Genomic DNA, 17,872 nt, shown 5'->3' on the forward strand with positions numbered 1-17,872 from the left:
CCACCTGTGGACCTGGGACTCACCATCACTCCTGAACACACTTTGGGGGCTGCTGCAACAGCCCTGAAGCAGACTGCAGCTCCTCCACTGAAACCTGCGGTGACACTTCCACCGCCAGAGACTGTTCAGGCGCTTCAGCCAAACTTTCCACCTGTGGACCTGGAGCTCACCATCACTCCAGAGTCTACACTGGCGACTGGTGCTACACCCCTGCAACAGACTACAGCTCCTGCAAAGCACCCTGAGGTGACACTTCAACATCCAGAACTTGTTCAGGTTCAGCAGCCGACCTTTCCTGAAGTCACAGCCACAGGTCTATCATTTGACCTGGAAGCTACAATAACTCAGCCACCAGAGTCATCAGAGACAGTTCCTCCAATGACTGAACAGAGTGCCACCATGAACATTTGTGAGATCTGTTCCTGCAGTAATGGCACACTGTCATGTATTGGTTTTGGCTCAAAGCAGAGGCTCACCAGAGTGCCAGTACCAGAGCCCAGCACCTATAATGGCACCTTCACCATCTTGTAAGAATTGCCTTTTCTCATTTGCTCTCTGCATCCTGGCTGACATGGCAGCCTTTTCCTTGAGGTCTTCCTGGGCCTTCCTCATCTCCCCCAAACCATGTTGAATGACTTTGTTTTTATCTTTGTTTGACAACTATTCCTTATCTGTATTCTCTTAATACTATTGTTCCCCCTTAACCAGTCTTCTGCTTGTAATTGTCCATGTTATTTTTACATAGTTTTAGCCCTAACATTTCCTTCCTTAACCTCTACTGTCCTCCCACTTTTGCTCCATTCTCTTTGCTCCAGGTCTTTACCTGCAGCAACATGGCCCTCTCCCAGTCTCATTGGTGGTGATACAGCAAAGTGGTTAAGAGTAGAGATTCTACAGCCAGAGTGACTGGGTTTGAAACCACTATGCCATTTATTAGTGCTGAGACTCAATTTCCTCACCTGTAAAATGAAGATTATATAGTTACCATTACATAGGATTGTTGTGAGTTTTAGAAGAATTAATATATATATATATAATATATATGTATATATGTTCATATAATATATATATATATATATATATATATATATATATATATATATATAGTACTTATACAAGTTCCTAACATCTGTTTGTGTTTTTTATTATTTGCTACCTCAAGTCATATCTAGAACTTATCTTTGTCCCCTGGCTTTCTATATAAATGACCCATTTTGTTCCCAGCCCAGGTCTAAGTACTGTGGGAGCCACAGAAGTATGACATTTTCCATGGAACATGGCAGTGGTAGGTAGGAAGAAAGGGAATATACATAAAAGAGGAGGTGATATATAAGTAAGTTCTAAAAGAAATACAGGCCAGAGGTGCTATAATAAAGCAGAATCTGTACATATTGGGGTATGGAAGTCAGGGAAAACTGCATGGATAACCCAGAGCTTTAGCTGGGACTTAAAATGAGGCTATGGTTTGGTAAAATAGTGAGTACAGTAGGGCAAAGGCATGGCTACAGGAATGCTCATGACTTAATAGACCAGTCTGGTTATAAAGAATTGGTTTAGGAAGTAGTGAAAACTATGATGATGAAAACTCTTGACTATCATTTCTAGGGGTTTGGAAGTTCCACTGAGAAAAGGAGACCTATTGAAAGTTTTCAAGTGAGAAAGACAGATGAGTAAGAAAAACAAGGGGGGGGGGATTATTTCAGAGTCCATAGGTAGAGTGATCTAGAAAGGAAATCTTGACTCAGGGAGACCAAGTAGAATACTCTAGGAGTTCAGTGAGAAGACGCTGAATCAGGGTGTTGTGATAGAAGAAGAACGAATATCCTCGGAACACTAAACGGAAGAACTGACAAGCTTTAGTAATTGACTGGAGTGAGGATGGGATGTACAGGAAAGAGAAAGATCAAATATGACCCTGGAAAATGTCTGTCCTGGATGATGAGGAGAATGATGGTAGTATGACAGGTGGACATACAGCAGTTGGGAAAGAGGCAGATTGAGGAGGTGAGCTCAGTTTGGGCTGCTTTTATTGGTGAGCATAAAGCAACAAGAAGGCTTCAGCTTGAGTCGAGGTGTCCACTAGACAGAGGGGCAGACAGATATCTGACTTTTTCTGATCTTCCTGAAAAATATGTAAACTGAATAGGTAAGTTATTGCTGAGGGATGAGGACAAAGCTAAAGATTCAAAGTCATCCACAGAATTAGTGTTTGAAACTGAACCTCAGGAATTTAACAGCTTCTTTTAAACACTTGTAATTCATGGACACATTCTCACTGTTGTGGGTTTTTTAAAAAAATACATTTTATTGATTTCAGAGAAGAAGGGAGAGAGAGATTGAAACATCAGTGATGAGAGAGAATCATTGATCTGATGCTTACTGCAAACCCCCTACTGGGGATGGAGCCACAACCCAGGCATGTGCCTTTGACCAGAATTGAACCTGGGACTCTTGAGACCACAAGCTGATGCTCTATCCACTGAGCAAAACCAACTGGAGCTCACATTATATCTTTATTAATTGTGCAAACAGGAAAGCTGACAGTTGTGGAAATTGGAAAGCTATGTTTCCTGCTTTTGAGTATCAAGTTTGCCATGATTGTTTTACTTATTTTGTTCATTCATTTCTTACTTAGTCAATGATATTAACTGTTTCTTTGCAGAAACTTACAAGGAAACGCTATTTCTTACATTGGTAAAGATACATGGAAGCCCTACCATTTGGTTGAGAAACTGTGAGTATAGTCTCTCCATAAGTGAATTTATTTATTTATTTATTTATTTATTTTTTTTAAAAAAAAATACATTTTATTGATTTTTTACAGAGAGGAAGGGAGAGAGATAGAGAGTTAGAAACATCGATGAGAGAGAAACATCGATCAGCTGCCTCCTGCACATCTCCCACTGGGGATGTGCCCGCAACCCAGGTACATGCCCTTGACCGGAATCGAACCTGGGACCCTTCAGTCCGCAGGCCGATGCTCTATCCACTGAGCCAAACCGGTTTCGGCCATAAGTGAATTTAAAAAAGCTAACTGCATTGTAAGATCCTTCTTGGTCCAGAATATTGAGGTCAGTAGCTCTGAGAAAAGGTATTTCCCCCTCTGTATCCCAAATCAGTGTCTATTGATTGCAATTCTGTACATTTAAAAAAATTAAATTTGGTAGGCCGTCTTTAAAATCAGAGTCAATTTAAACTTATTTTCCATTATAACAGGTAGGACATGATAATTTTTTAAATATATAAAAATGAGATAGCAGGTATAGTGAAAACCCTGCTTGGGCCTCATCCCCACCTGAAGGTAACTGCTAACTGTTTACTATATTTTCTTACATATCCCTTTCCACGCGTTTGCCTACATACATATTTACAGAAAGTAAAATAGGAATATTATGTGATTTTCATATCTTTTTTGTTACATAATTGATAACATCCTACCACTTGATACTTTCCCCTTATAAATTACCTTACACGTGCTTCCTTCTTGATAGAGAGAGGGTTAGCCAGTTCATTTAAACTATTTCATAATATTCCATATTTTAATAATCCCCCTATTGTTGGATATTTAGATTATGTCCAGTTTTCCTGTTACATGTATTTGATGCAACATACATTCTTGTGCATACATCTTTGGGATCATGGGCAGATATTTATGTAGACTAGATATTTAGAAATGAAATTATTGGGGTGAAACTATATTGATACAACATTTAATTGCCCTCAAAGAAATTATGGCCACTTATACTCCAATAAGTGGGCAACTACACTATTTATTTTCTTCTGTCCTTCCACAACTGGATAGTCTCCATGTTTTTGGCTGATTAATGGGTGAATAAAGGTGGTCCCACCTAAGTTTGAATTTTTCTGATTACTTGTGAATTCAGATACCTTTATATATTTATTGAACATTAGTTTCTTAAAAATAATTTTTTTTTCATTTCATAAATGAAGAGGGAGAGAGAGAGATAGAAACATCCACGATGAGAGAGAATCCATTGATCGGCTGCCTTCTGCACACTCCACACCGGGGATTGAGCCCGCAACCTGGGCATGTACCTCTACTGGGAATCAACCGTGACCTCTTGCTTCCTAGGTTGACATTCACACACTGAGCCGTGCTGGCCAGGCAGGTTTGAAGATTTCTAAGTCAGCTTGAGATTTATACTTTGTAAAGGAGAGGTTCCTAACTTAGAGTCAATGGGCCCCCAGTGCACCATTTCTTACCATTTGTCCTCCCAAATGGTAAGGAATTTGGTGATCTGCAGAAGCCTATATTCTTGAGGACTATGTTTTTAAAAGATTTATAAGTTAAAGTACCTATGAAAATAAGGAAATGTATTATTAAAATGCATATTTAAAAACATTTTTTATTTTTCTATGATTATTCTTTTTTTAATCCTCACCTGAGGATATTTTCCCTTTGATTTTTAGAGAGAGTGTAAGAGAGAGGTAAAGACAGAGAGAAATATCAATGTGAGAGAGACACATTGATTGGTTGCTTCTTGCACGGGGCCCGAGCAGGGCTTGGGCTGGAGAAGAGCCTGCAACCCAAGGTATGTGCCCTTGACCAGAACTGAACCCGGGACCTTTGGTCCATAGGCAGACATTCTATCCACTGAGCCAAACCAGCTAGAACTAAAATATTTTTTAAGAATAGATTTTTGAATGGCCAGCCAGCATGGCTCAGTGGTCAGCCTATGAACCTCGAAGTCATGGTGAGATTCCCATTGAGGATATGTCTGGTTGCAGGCTCAATCCCCAGTGTGGGCTGTGCAGGAGGAAGCTGATCAATGATTCTCTCTCATCATTGATGGATCTCTCTCTAATTCTACCTCTTCTTTCCTCTGTAAAATCAATAAAAATATATTTTTAAATTAAAGCAATTAAATATTGATACTACTTCTCTTTTTTACATTTTTATTTAATCCTTGTCTGAAGATTTTTTCCATTAATATTTTTCAGAGAGAGTGGAAAGAGGGAGAGAGAGAGAGAGAGAGGGAGAGAGAGAGAGAGAGAGAGAGAGAGAGAGAGAGAGAGAGAGATGAGAAATAGATATCAAATGACTGCCTCCTGCTGGTTTGGGGCCAGGGATTGAACTTACCACCAAGGTATGTACCCTTGACTGGGAATTGAAACCATGATCTTTTGGTCTTTTGGCCAACACTCTAACCACTAAGAAAAACCAGCCATGGCAAATCTACTCCTCTTATATTAATTAGCACAAGCTATAGTGGTTGATCTAATAACTGTTATAACTTCAATGGAGTGATGTGAATAAATGGTATTTTGAGATATCTGCAACCAATATGTTATATGAAAACCTCTGTGATTTTACTGAAGACCCAATGAACTACTGTACTGCTAATCTACTATGGTCTGTTGCCTACATTCACAATGCCGGGCAATGCAAATTTCAGGTAAAGCTTTGTGAAAATAAAGATGTAATTTTATTTGCGATTCAGGTTTGGCCCCCTGAATTCAGACCATACAATCCTATTCCCCGACCTCTGCCCTGAAGGGATAATCAACAAATGGAAATTACATGCACACTTTTGCATGTATTCAAGAAAGTGCAGTTTTCTAGGGAAAGGGTCCATAGCTTCTATGAAATTCTCACAGGGCTCTTGTCTCCAAAGTTAAGAGTCACAAATGTAGGGGGGAAGAAAGACATTTCCTTGCCTATAAAGCTGTGCTTATTCTCATGATTTATTTTAAATAAAAGTAGTAGACTGAAAATGATGTTTGTCATTTTCTGAAATCATGGAAAAAGTATTTATGGAACATCTGCTACGTGCCAGGAACTGTTTTATGTGCCAGGATTACAGGCTCAAGAACAACGTAGATAAATTATGCGATTTTTCAAGGGGTTTATAAGTATACTAGAGGCCCGGTGCATGAATTCATGCACCAGTGGGGTCCCTCGGCCTGGCCTGCAGGATTGGGCCGAAACGGGCTCTCCGACATCCCCCACGGGGTCCCAGATTGTGAGAGGGTGCAGGCCAGGCCAAGAGACCCCACCTGTGCACCATCGGGGCTGGGGAGGGATGTAGGAGGTTGGCCAGCCAGCGAGGGACCGTGGGAGGGCTCCAGAGCATGTCCAGCCTATCTCGCTCAGTCCCAATAGGTCAGACCCCAGCAACAAACTAACCTACTTGTCGGAGAGTCTGCCCCCTGGTGGTCAGTGCACATCATAGCGGGCAGTTGAGCAGTCGTTGCATATCATTAGCATATTATGCTTTGATTGGTTGAATGGACAATCGGACAACTACTTAGCATATTAGGCTTTTATTATATAGGATAATATGAAAATGAATATCCCTATATATAAAAGCCTAATATGCAAGTTGTCACTGAGGGAGTTTTACTGGGAGACCAATGGCTTGCTATGACATGCGCTGACCATCAGGGGGTGGTGCGAAACGAAGGAAGCCTCTGGCCAGCAGCCAGCAACCAGGGAATGGAGGTTCCAGCCAGGTAGCTAGAAGGCCCTAATTAGCCCTGATTGCCAGCCAAGCATATGGACCGTACCTATGCATGAATTTTGTGCACTAGCCCTATAGAGTGAGTGTGTGTGTGTGTGTGTGTGTGTGTGTGTCTGTGTTTGTATATTACATATATATACCCATATACATACATACACACATACACATATATATGTATTAACTAGATAGATATCATTTCAAATATTCGTAAGTTTTTTGAAAAGAAAGAAAGAAAGCTGAGTAAAGAAAGTGAATCAATTTTTGAATGCTCTATTGTTTGCAAAAGAGGATGGGAAAAGAAAGTTTTGAATAAAACAAAACAGATTATCGTCCTTCAATTAAATAAAAATTAGGGTTTTCACGGGCACCATTACCTGGGTTTCCCCATATATATTTCTCTGCAGTAAATAGTTGTAGTTGTTTTGCATTTTGATCCAGAAATAACCTTTTCATTTTTCAGAAATCTCAGTGGCAATAATCTGAAAGAATTACGTAAAGATTCATTTGAAGGCCTCGATTCCCTGAAGTATTTGTAAGTTAATTGTATTTATTTATGAGTTTTTTAGTTATATTATCTATAAAATAAATAAGGGTCTCACATGAAATAATTTCTACAATTTCTCCCAGCAATGAAATTCTACAATTCCATAAGTCTATGTAGCTCATTTCTAGCATTTAGTATCTCCTATGCATTTTCAGTTTCAGTTTTGTCCTCTAGACAAAATATTGATAGGAAAAACTCTTCAGGTATGGAGTAAAAGTGGTGATGAGGTCTGAGTAATGATAAACACCCATATGAGTCTTGTTATGTAAGTGTTCATATACGGTCTGCTTATATTTACAGTTCGTTTAGGGCCCATGGATCAAATTGGGCCTATGACTGCTTGTTTCTTTTTTAATTTTTAATTTAAATTCTTTATTTTTTAACGTATTACATAAGTATCCTTTTCCCCCCATTTACCTCTCCCCGGCCGCCTCCCTCCTTCCCCAGATTGTTTGTTTCTTACAGCAAGTAAGTTAAGAAGGATTTTCACATTTTTAAATAGCTTTGAAAGAAAAAAAAAATGAAGAGAAATATGGAAGACAAACTATTTGTGGCCGGCAAAGCCTAAAATATTTACTGTCCGGCCTTTACATAAAAGGTTTTAAAATGTTGATTTGGTAAAATGAGAGGAATTTAGCTTAACCTCAAATTGCCTCCTATAGGACAAGAAAATATAAAGCATTTACATTAATTTGAATGCCATTAACCCATAATTTTTTGATAATTAAATCTAAATTAGATTAACATTTACACATTAAATGTTTAAGCAGATGAATTATGTAAACAATATTATTAAGAGCATATTAAATTACAAAGAGAGCAGACTGTTGTTGACGATTTCAATGCAGGAATTTTTATACCACTACTAAAAGTAAATGATGGTTAAGTGGTATTGTTAGAAATGTCTCCACTAACTAAGTATATCAGAAATGCCCCTGACTTCACTAATTACAAAATAAAAATCTCTTCAGCCTCCTTGTCAAGGAAGAAATGCTTGCCTATTATTCTATTTACATAGAAATAGGGAGATGTTCTTTACTATAAAAACTCAACTAGGATTCTTTGTCCATGGCACCCAGAGCTGTTTATGTCATTAATCCTTATTAGGCTAATTAATGATGCTATTGAGCAAATGGATTCTTTCTGCAAATATGGAAGGCTCCAGGCAAGTAGGTATAAAGAGCCTCACATGCCACTAAAAATAGTCATTTGTATTATCAAGCCTTTCAAACTTCAGAGGGACATCCACTTTTATATTGGTCTTCTTGCTATCTCGCTTCCAAACCTTCCATACAGTTTGGAGGAAATAAAATGAAGTAAATAACTGCTCAATTGGTTAGGTCATTCATTACTTCTAGTGTGAAATACTTTGTAAGCTAACTATTTCATGCTAGCATAAAGTATTTCCATCCATTAAAAAATGCCAATCAATAAGCAAGCTAAAACAGAAAATGCCAAGCAATGTACCTAGAACTATAGGCACAAGATAGGTACGTCACGGTGCCTACCCTTCTGATAATTCATGCCCTCATAGGGAAAATAAACGTATCAACTAAAACCATAGAGCACAAGTACTAAATGTAAGACTACGTGCTGCAGTGGCACACAAGAGGGAGCCATGAAATAATAAAACTACATTTCTTTTAAAAGTCATTTTTCTCTCTACTTCCCAGCTATTTGTTTATTTGATAAATATTTCACTTTGCACCTGTTCGCATGGCAGTAGACAATGCTGATGATCAAGACAGAGTCAATACTTTAAGGAGTTTGTACTCAGAGGAAATAGGATGCAAAAGTAACTCTACTGAAATATTGTAGGAAATGCATATATAAATTGGTTTTGGTCACAGCAGAGGGAAAAAAGGCTTGACGCTGGATCAGCAAAGATGTCAGTAGAGCAATGCTGCTTGAACAGGACCTGGAAGGGCTTTGGGGGATCAATGGATAGACATCTTGGGTAGAATAAGCTTGCAAAAGGAGCCTGGGAAAATATACCTTGAGTAGCTGTAGAGTACACGTAGGGGGAGGAGGAGATTAGTGCCAGATCTTCTGGAGTTTTGAATGCCAAGTAACATGTTATCACACCATTGCTTGAGGAGAAACTTTAGCCGAAAACAGAGTCACTTGGAGGGCTTGTTAAAACTCAAGCTGTACCCCCAGTTACTAATTCAGTTGATCCAGGGTCGTATGGAGAATTTCCATCTTCCAATAAGTTCCCTAGTGTTGCTAGCTGGTATTTGAGAACCACTTCTGGAGTGTTAATCTGGTGACTGTGTGCAGGATGGTTTAGCAGGGGGAGATTATAGGTGGAAACACCAGTTAGAAGACTGTTACACCCTTCCAGGAGAAAAGTGAGGGACTAAAGTGGAATCAATGGAAATAAGACAGTCAATTATAGACAAGGGATGGTGTTTTCAAATAAAAACCCCGCACTATGTTGTGGTCTTTTGTCCGACCACTGTACAACTGAAGCCATTAAATTCATGGGTATTAAAACAATGTAAAATAAGTCAATTTCTATTAGTATATTAGTATCATTAATTCAACGTTCTGTATTAGTTCAAAGTTCTGTATTATTTAGAGCAGTCGTTTACTTTTAAGTTATGTGAAAAAGCATCTTTTATTTCTTCTGGTATTGAATTTGCCTAAAACACAGAAGTAAACCAGGAAGGTGTGTAGATGTGAGACTATTTTCTTTAATGTAAGAAATTTATAAATGTACATGAAGATATAAACTTTGAGCTCATAATCTAAATTTGATGAGACCACAAAGGGTCTTCTAATCAATTCTTCTGCTCTCAGGAATAAATACCTTCAAAATGTATCAAGATCTATAGTTGTATGTTGTATTTATGAAGATCCTGATGGTGAGACTTTTGAATGAGGGCAGCATAATGGGTTCTGGATGGTTCAAATCACAATTCTTAAGGTTTTCAGTTTAGACTAAACCTGTGTATTCAATACTATTCTAACCTCTACCAGGTATTCCTACTAATTAGATACTAAGAAGTAATTAAACACTGTTTTTCGTTCACTTTTTCTAGGGACTTGTCCGGCAATAAGATAAAATTCATTGAAAAGAATGCATTTGATTCATTACCTCTTTTGCAATATATGTAAGTGATAAATATAACCTCATTGTTTTTATGGATTTCATAAAACATAATTGTAAACCTCTTTGTTGTTTATTCTGAAGTAAGATGAAAATTTTATTACTAGAAAACTACTAAAGTTATGTAGCAACTCCTATTTGTGACTAGCATAGATTAGTGTGAGAATTCTGTCACATTCAGAATGAGCCATTCTATCTGCACAGCAAAAGAAACCATGAACAAAACAACAAAAAAGCCCAGTGCATGGGAGAACATAATTGCCAATGATTTTTCCAGTAAGGGCAAAATCTCCAAAATTTACAGAGAACTCATATACCTTAACAAAGGGAAGATAAATAATCCAACAAAAATGGGCAACGGGTCTAAATAGACACTTTTCAGAAGAGGACATATGGATGGCCCAGAGACATATGAAAACATGTTCAAAGTCACTAATTACTGGAGAGGTGCAAATCAAAACAATAATGAGATAACATTTCACACCTATCAGAATGGTATCATCAACAAATCTACAAATGACAAGTGCTTGTGAGAATGTGGAGAAAAAGGAACCCTCCTGCACTGCTGCTGGGAATGCAGACTGGTATAGCCACTGTGAAGACAGTATGGAGTTACCTCAAACAGTTAAAAACAGAATGAACCATTCTATAGCAGTGGTTCTCAACCAGGGTGATTTTGAACCAGGTGACACTTGGCATTAGCCAGAGTTTGAGTTGTCAGAACTGTAGATTTCCTACTGCCATCTAGTGGCAGAGTCCAGAATTATTGTTCAAGGCAAAGGACAGTTCCCCATAATCAAGAATTATCTAGCCCAAAATGTCAATAGTCTTGAGGTTGTGTAACCTCTTTTCAGAGAAATATAGATCAGTTTAATACAAACATCTTTTGTATCTAATTCACCACATGTATAAACATGAAAGCATAAACCATAAGCAATATCTCCCATAGTAAGAATTTTAGTGTACAGAGGGAGTATTGAGGTTGTTTTATCATATATAAATTAGAATCTCTGCTAAAGGATAAGTGATCTGAAAGAATTTGTCCTCTTCTTTTGCTTGTGTCTTTTTTGATAGAAATCTTGGGTGCAATTTAATCACAAAAGTGAACTTTGGAACATTTCAGACCTGGCATGGAATGCAGCTATTACACAAGTTGTAAGTGAAATAGTTGATGAACACATGTAAAAGCTATGTGTAAAAACTTCTTACAGTGATTGTTTGGCTGGGTATAAGCTCAGTTTGAACTCGAGAAGGATGGCTTAAGAGCCATTCTTTTTTTTTCTTTTTTAAATGAGGAAACTAAAGTGCAAAGAGACCAAGAGACTTGTCTAACTGGTATATGCCATGCTCTGCTTTGCCAGCACTGACTTTGGCATGGGCTTGTTTGCTTTCAAGACGTGTGGGGTGGGGGCGCGCGGTAATACTGAATTGAGAGGAAAATTTATTTCAGCACTGGGAATAAAAGTTTGTGTCAATTAAGAAATTTATTTGACTGATATGTAATCAAAATATTATTTATTTTTGAAACAAACACCCATTAAATTCCTAATAAATGTCAGGCACTAATAGTCAAGAAATTGAGAAGTAAATAGGTGATTACATACATTATAAGAAAGCCTGTGATGCAAGAATACACATAGGAGTATGTGATAGGAGCATGGCTTTCACCAGTTCCTCTTACATCTATCCCATTTGTGGCTCCAAAACCAAAGAATTAGGTCTATATTTTTCTTTAACTGGATGGTTTACACTGGATTATTAAAAATTTCTGGAGATGAAAAAATAGCACCTTGAATTATGAGGACATTAGAAATGGTAATTCCTTGCACTAGCCAGCTTAGCTCAGTGGATAGAGCATCGGCCTGCGGACTGAAGGGTCCCTGGTTCAATACTGGCTAAGGGCACATGCCTGGGTTGCAGGCTTGATCCCCAGCAGGGGTTGTGCAGGAGGCAGCCGATCAATGATTCTCTCATCATTGATGTTTCTATCTCTCTCTCTCCTCTCCCTTCCTCTCTGAAATCAATAAAGAAATATAAAAAAGAAAAAAGAAATGGTATTTCCTGTAGAGCAGGAGCTTCCTATCAGCATAGTCATTAATGGGTTTTCAATCTGAAAGGTTCTTCAGTATATTTTTCTTAGCTATCTACTTTTTTCCTCTTTTTTTTTTTTACTTTCTCTTCTCCACTTTATCATTCAGAGACTTGGGTAGTTCCCCAATAATGAATCCTTTATAGCCCTGGCCCGTGTTATACAGTGGTTGGAGCATTGGCCCATACAACAAGGGGTTGCGGGTTCGATACCTGGTCAAGGGCACATAGCTGAGTTCTGGGTTCTATTCCTGGCCCTCACTGGGTCATGTGGTAGAGGCAACCAACCGATGTGTCTCTCTTACATCGGTGTGTTTTTTTTCTCTCTCACTCTCTCTAAAAAAAGGAAGTGGAAAAAATATCTTCGGGTGAGATTAACAACAACAAAAAGAATGCTTTACAGATTCTAAGAGTGATCTCTGGGAATAGACAGAAAATAATTCTTTTCAACCTTCATATTCTGAACCAACAAAATGAATATAAACTTTCATGGCAGTTATTAAAAATGCAGACAATTTTAATTCTATTGCATTTTTCAGAATTGTACATGAAAATCCTCTGATGACGGTTCAAGATCCTTATCTTTTTAATTTGCCAGCATTGAAATATTTGTAAGTATTGCAACAATTTCATGGCTCCTGAGATGATTTCTGTTCTTACTTTTGTCAAAGATGAACTATTTTGCATTTTGATAAGGAACTGGTAATTAAAATTTTAACTTGGTTATTCTCAAAAATGATTTATTGGCACATAAAAGTGATAAGAAAGACTGTACAAGGGCAAGACAGCCAGCAGAGGAAGGGAACAGGGTTGAAAAACACATTCTGACATGAAACATGTAGTTGCCTGAGGAAATACCATGGATCTCCGAAAGAGAAAAGTAATAAGTTGTACATTCTGTGCTTTTTAAAAAGAATGATCAAATAGTGATTGGAACAGAGAATGAGAAGTAGGATGATGGTAACACAAAAACAAAATATCACATTGTACTGTTCACCTAAGTCATTAATTTGATGATGAAAATACAATAATTTGATGATGCAATACATTTAAATTTCTTCAAGAAGAGCTCTCTAAAATGATTATGTATGGAAAGTAAACTAAGGCACCTTGAATTATGGAGCTGGCTTGACAGAGAAGCCAGAATTTAAGTAAACGGATGTTGTTAAGTGCCTTTTCAAGAATACAATTTTAGTCTTTGGGTTCATATCATGCATGTTTGGTCTTTCTCCTTCAGAGACATGGGAACAACACAAGTGACGTTTACAACACTTGATAACATTCTCATGACAGCTCCTGAGTTAGGGAAACTGTAAGTTGATTTTTCTTATATTTATTTTCACTTAGTTCTTTTGGGTTGGCTTTTTTATTTTCAAAGTCAGGTTTATTGAGGTATAATTTGTATTTAAAATAATTGTCTCTTTTAAAGCGTACAGTTTAGTGAGTTTTGATAAATGTATAGTCTTGATAAATGTACCACCATCATCTTAGAGATCCAGAACACTTTTATCATCCCCAAAGGGCCCCTCATATTTCTTTTTTTTAAATATATTTCTTTATTGATTTCAGAGAGGAAGGGAGAAGGAGAGAGAGATAGAAACATCAGTGATGAGAGAGAATCATTGATTGGCTGCCTCCTGCACACCCCGTACTGGGGAATGAGCCCACAACCCCGACATGTGCCCTTGGCCGGAATCAAACCTGGGACCCTTCAGTCCACAGGCTGATGCTCTATCCACTTAGCCAAGCCGGCTAGGGTGCCCTCATATTTCTTTGCATTCAGGTCCTCCTCCCACCACCAGCTCCTGTCAAGCACTGGTCTGATTTTTTATTGTTATAGTCGTGCCTTTTACAGAGTGTCTTATAAATGAAATCATGTAGAGCAAGTGTGTCAAACTCAAAGGCTAACACGGTCCAAATAAATGAGGCATGTGGCCATGGGCTTGATGTAGAATGTAGCTTTTTGTGTTTGGCTTCTTTCATGTAGCATGATCCTTTTGAGATCCATCTAAGTTGTTGCATCTATCAGTAGTACATTTCTTTTTTTATTGCTGCGTAGTATTCCAATTGTGTGTATATACTAGTTTGTTCCTGTAGTAATCAGGTAATGGATATTTGAGCTGTTTCTAGTTTTTTGGCTATTGTGAATTAAGTTGCTAAAAATACTCACATACAGGTCTTTGTGTGAACATACGTTTTCATTGCTTTGGAGTAAGATACCTAAGGGTGGGGCTGCTGCATTATATGCTGAGTGCATACCTAACTAGTAAAGAAACTGATAAACTGTGTTCTAAAGTGGTTGTACCATCTCGCCTTCCCACCAGTGGTAGATGAGAGTTGCAATTGCTCCACATTTTCACCTGATCTTTATATTTCTGTGTTTTGTTTTTTTTAACTAGCCTTTCTAGTAGGAATGCATTTGTATTGCAGTGTGATTTTAACTTGCACTTCTCTAATAGCTGATGGTGTGGAATGTCTGTGTGAAAATATATTTGTCAATGGAGTGTCTGTTCAAATCCTTTTAATTTGACATTTGTCTTATTATTGAATTTTAAGAGTGTTTTATATAAAGTCCTTTCTGTAAGATACGTGTTTACTAAATGTATTTTCCAAGGTTGTGCCTTCTATTAAACGTATCACTGAAGACCAGAAGTTTTTAAAAATATATTTTTTTATTTATTTTAGAGAGGGAGAGGCAGAGAGAGAGAGAGAGAGAGAGAGAGAGAGAGAGAGATAGAGAGAGAGAGAGAAACCTCAATGATGAGGGAATCATTGATCAGCTGCTTCCTGCATGTAACCTGCTGGGGATTGAGCCTGTATCCGAGCCTGTGCCCTGACCCGGAATCCAACCGTGACCTCTTGGTTCATACGTCAATTCTCAATCTCTAAACTACACCGGCAGGCTGGACTGTTTTTTGATTGTATGCTTTTGTTTGTCTTTTTTTAATATTCACCAGGAGATATTTCTCCTATTGAATTTTAGTGAGGGTAGAAGGGAGGAAGAGAGTGGGATAAAAGGAAGAGAGAGAGAGAGAGAGGGAGTAGGGAAATATCAATGTGAGAGAGACATTTCAATTGGTTGATTGGTTGCCTCCTGCACACCACAAAGCCATCATCAAAATCAAAATGTCTATAGCCTCAAAAAGCTGCATCATGTCCCTTCTATAATGATTCCTTCCCATTCCTCCTTGCCCTCCCCAATTCCTGTGCAAACACTGATCTGCTTTGTGTTACTATAGGTTAGTTTGCATTTTCTAGAATTTTATATAAATGAATTGTATAGTATCTACACTTTTCTAACTGGCCTCCTTTATTCAGATGATTATTTTAAGACTAGAGGCTCAGTGCACGAAAATAGTGCAGTGGGCAGGGGGGTGGGGCAGCGGAGTGTCTCTCAGCCCAGATCTTGGTGGATGCCCAAATGACGGCTCCCTATAGGTAGTGGTTCCTAAGCTAGCACTTGGACATCCATAGCATTGCTGTGGAGGCAGAAGAGGCTCCCGACACCACCACTGTGCTCGCCAGCCATAAGCCCAGCTTCTGGCTGAGAGGCATTCTGTCTGTGGGAGTGCACTGATCACCAGGGGGAAGCTCCTGTGTTGAGTGTCTACCCCCTGGTGGTCAGTGCATATCATAGCAACTGGTCGTTCTGCCATTTGGTCGATTTGAATATTAGCCTTTTATTATATAGGATTAGTCCATATTTTGCCTAATGTTGTTTTGACTATCAATAATTCATTTCTTCTTATTGCTGAATAGTATTTCATTAAGAATGGATATATCAGTATTTTTCAACATTGATGGCTATTTGAGTTGTTCTAATTTTTGACTATTACAAAAAAATCTATTGTGAATATTTATGTACAAGTCTGTTTATGGAAATATACTTCTATTTCTCTTGATAAGTGCCTGAAAGTGGAATGGCTATGTCATATAGTAGGTGTATGTTCAAGTTTTTTAAAAAAACTATTTTCCAAGTAACTCCTTTGTCACTAATATAATTCTGTATGTTTCCATTTATAGTATCTTACCTAACCGTTTGGCCTGCTGCCTCTGCCAATTTAAAAATAATATAGAGGCTGTTGCCAAGACGGTCAAACTGCATTGTGAGACCGAATGTGTGACCAACACACCGTGTGGTGAGTCTCAATTGCCTGATGATAAACTTTTTAATTTTTATTTTGTTTTCACTTTTTATTTGTAATCAATGACGAAACATTTTGAGGCAAATAAAGTAACTGTATTATTTTTATTCATTTAATCAGAGGTCAACTCTAAAATTTTAAGAACTACTCCTTGCTTAAAGTCAGATGAAGGGAAGGGTCTTACCATTAATGGCCACTTCGTGTGTGTGGTGCTCTCTGCTGGGTGCTTTACTTCCAAATGAGAACGTGTTCATTAGTGTGTCACAGTCTGTAAACTCTTCTGTATGCATCAGGTTTCAATGACCCTTTGCAGTGTAGACATTTTCATTTTGTTTGTTTTTGCAAGTTTATGAAAAAAGTACAAATGATGCTGTTTTATGTAAGTTTTATTTGGAACCAGAGAGTTTTTGGATCCATCACCAGAAGCTGCTACCCAGCCCTTCTAAGGCATGGGGGGGCTCTTTCTTAGACTGTCCAACTCTGAACTTGCTCTGAAGCACAAGGTTTTCTATCCACCAAACAGGCGTGTGCTTTTAAGTATTTTTCTCCACATTAGGTTTATTGGCAGCTACTTGATAACTTCCAAAATGTGCTTTTACGCCCAGAGAGGTTAAATACAAGTTTCCATCAGTGATCTATGCTACTTATATGAAGTCAATGTTGCTTATTTTTCAAAACAATGTTTTGACCAATGATATTACTCCCTTCTGCCCCAAAGTGGGCAGATTAGGCATTTTAATCTCCGTTAAAGGTGAGTAAAAACAAGATCAGAAAGGGCTAAGAGCTGTCACCGCGTGCCCAGGCCTCTAGCTCCCAGTTTTGGGCTCTCCGCAAGCCCATGCTCTTTCCCAGGACGTTACCTCCACTTCTCACCCTTATCACCACCAGCATTACTTTTAATTCTTCTGAAAATTCTTGTGTACCAGCTGCACAATGGCACACTTGACCTTCACACAGTCAGAATCTTGGGATGGTTCCCCAAGTACAGCTGAAAATATAAAAAATGTTATGAAATGATAGCAAAGTGGGCATCTGACAAAAGTTATTTTTTCCCTTCAGTATTTTAGAACCCCAAGTATTATTCCATAGATTTAGTGAACATTCCACAGTGGCACACAACCTGGCAAGTCTCTTAACGTACATCCCGAGGGCCTGCCTAAATCTTAAGCACAGAGCGAGGGTAGACATATTGTTTGTTCTGCTTAGAGCCGTCTGTTATGGAGCTGGCATCTGTGGAGGCAGCGCCCAAGTAAGGAATCGGTGGGTTAGTGGAGAAGGGTATGTCCAGATGAGGACGTGTTAGCAGTGGGTGTTAATCGTGGTCATCTGTGATGGTAGCAAGAACACAAGCATCCTGAAGAGTGGAGAGAGGAAGGCTCAGGCCCCCTCTGCATCTGAAGCAGGACAGGATGGGGTGCGTGAATGTGAGGAGTCACAGTAGATCTGCAGAGCGTCTAACTGAGTGGGTCTTCCAGCCCTGGCTTTTGTCCAGTAACGGGCA

General features: G+C 38.5%; 1 protein-coding gene across 1 annotated transcript; it reads left to right on the forward strand.

The window, feature by feature from the left end:
- Positions 1–11,222: 11,222 nt before the first annotated feature.
- LOC132211321 (leucine-rich repeat-containing protein 37B-like) lies at positions 11,223–17,363 on the forward strand. The gene is made up of 5 exons (XM_059656050.1): positions 11,223–11,293; positions 12,766–12,837; positions 13,464–13,538; positions 16,250–16,365; positions 17,224–17,363. The coding sequence occupies exons 1-5, from the start codon at positions 11,274–11,276 to the stop codon at positions 17,361–17,363; spliced, it is 423 nt and encodes a 140-aa protein (XP_059512033.1). The 5' UTR covers positions 11,223–11,273.
- The last annotated feature ends 509 nt before the right edge of the window (positions 17,364–17,872 follow it).

This window comes from Myotis daubentonii, chromosome 10, assembly GCF_963259705.1.
Source record: "Myotis daubentonii chromosome 10, mMyoDau2.1, whole genome shotgun sequence".
Taxonomy (NCBI): Eukaryota; Metazoa; Chordata; class Mammalia; order Chiroptera; family Vespertilionidae; genus Myotis; species Myotis daubentonii.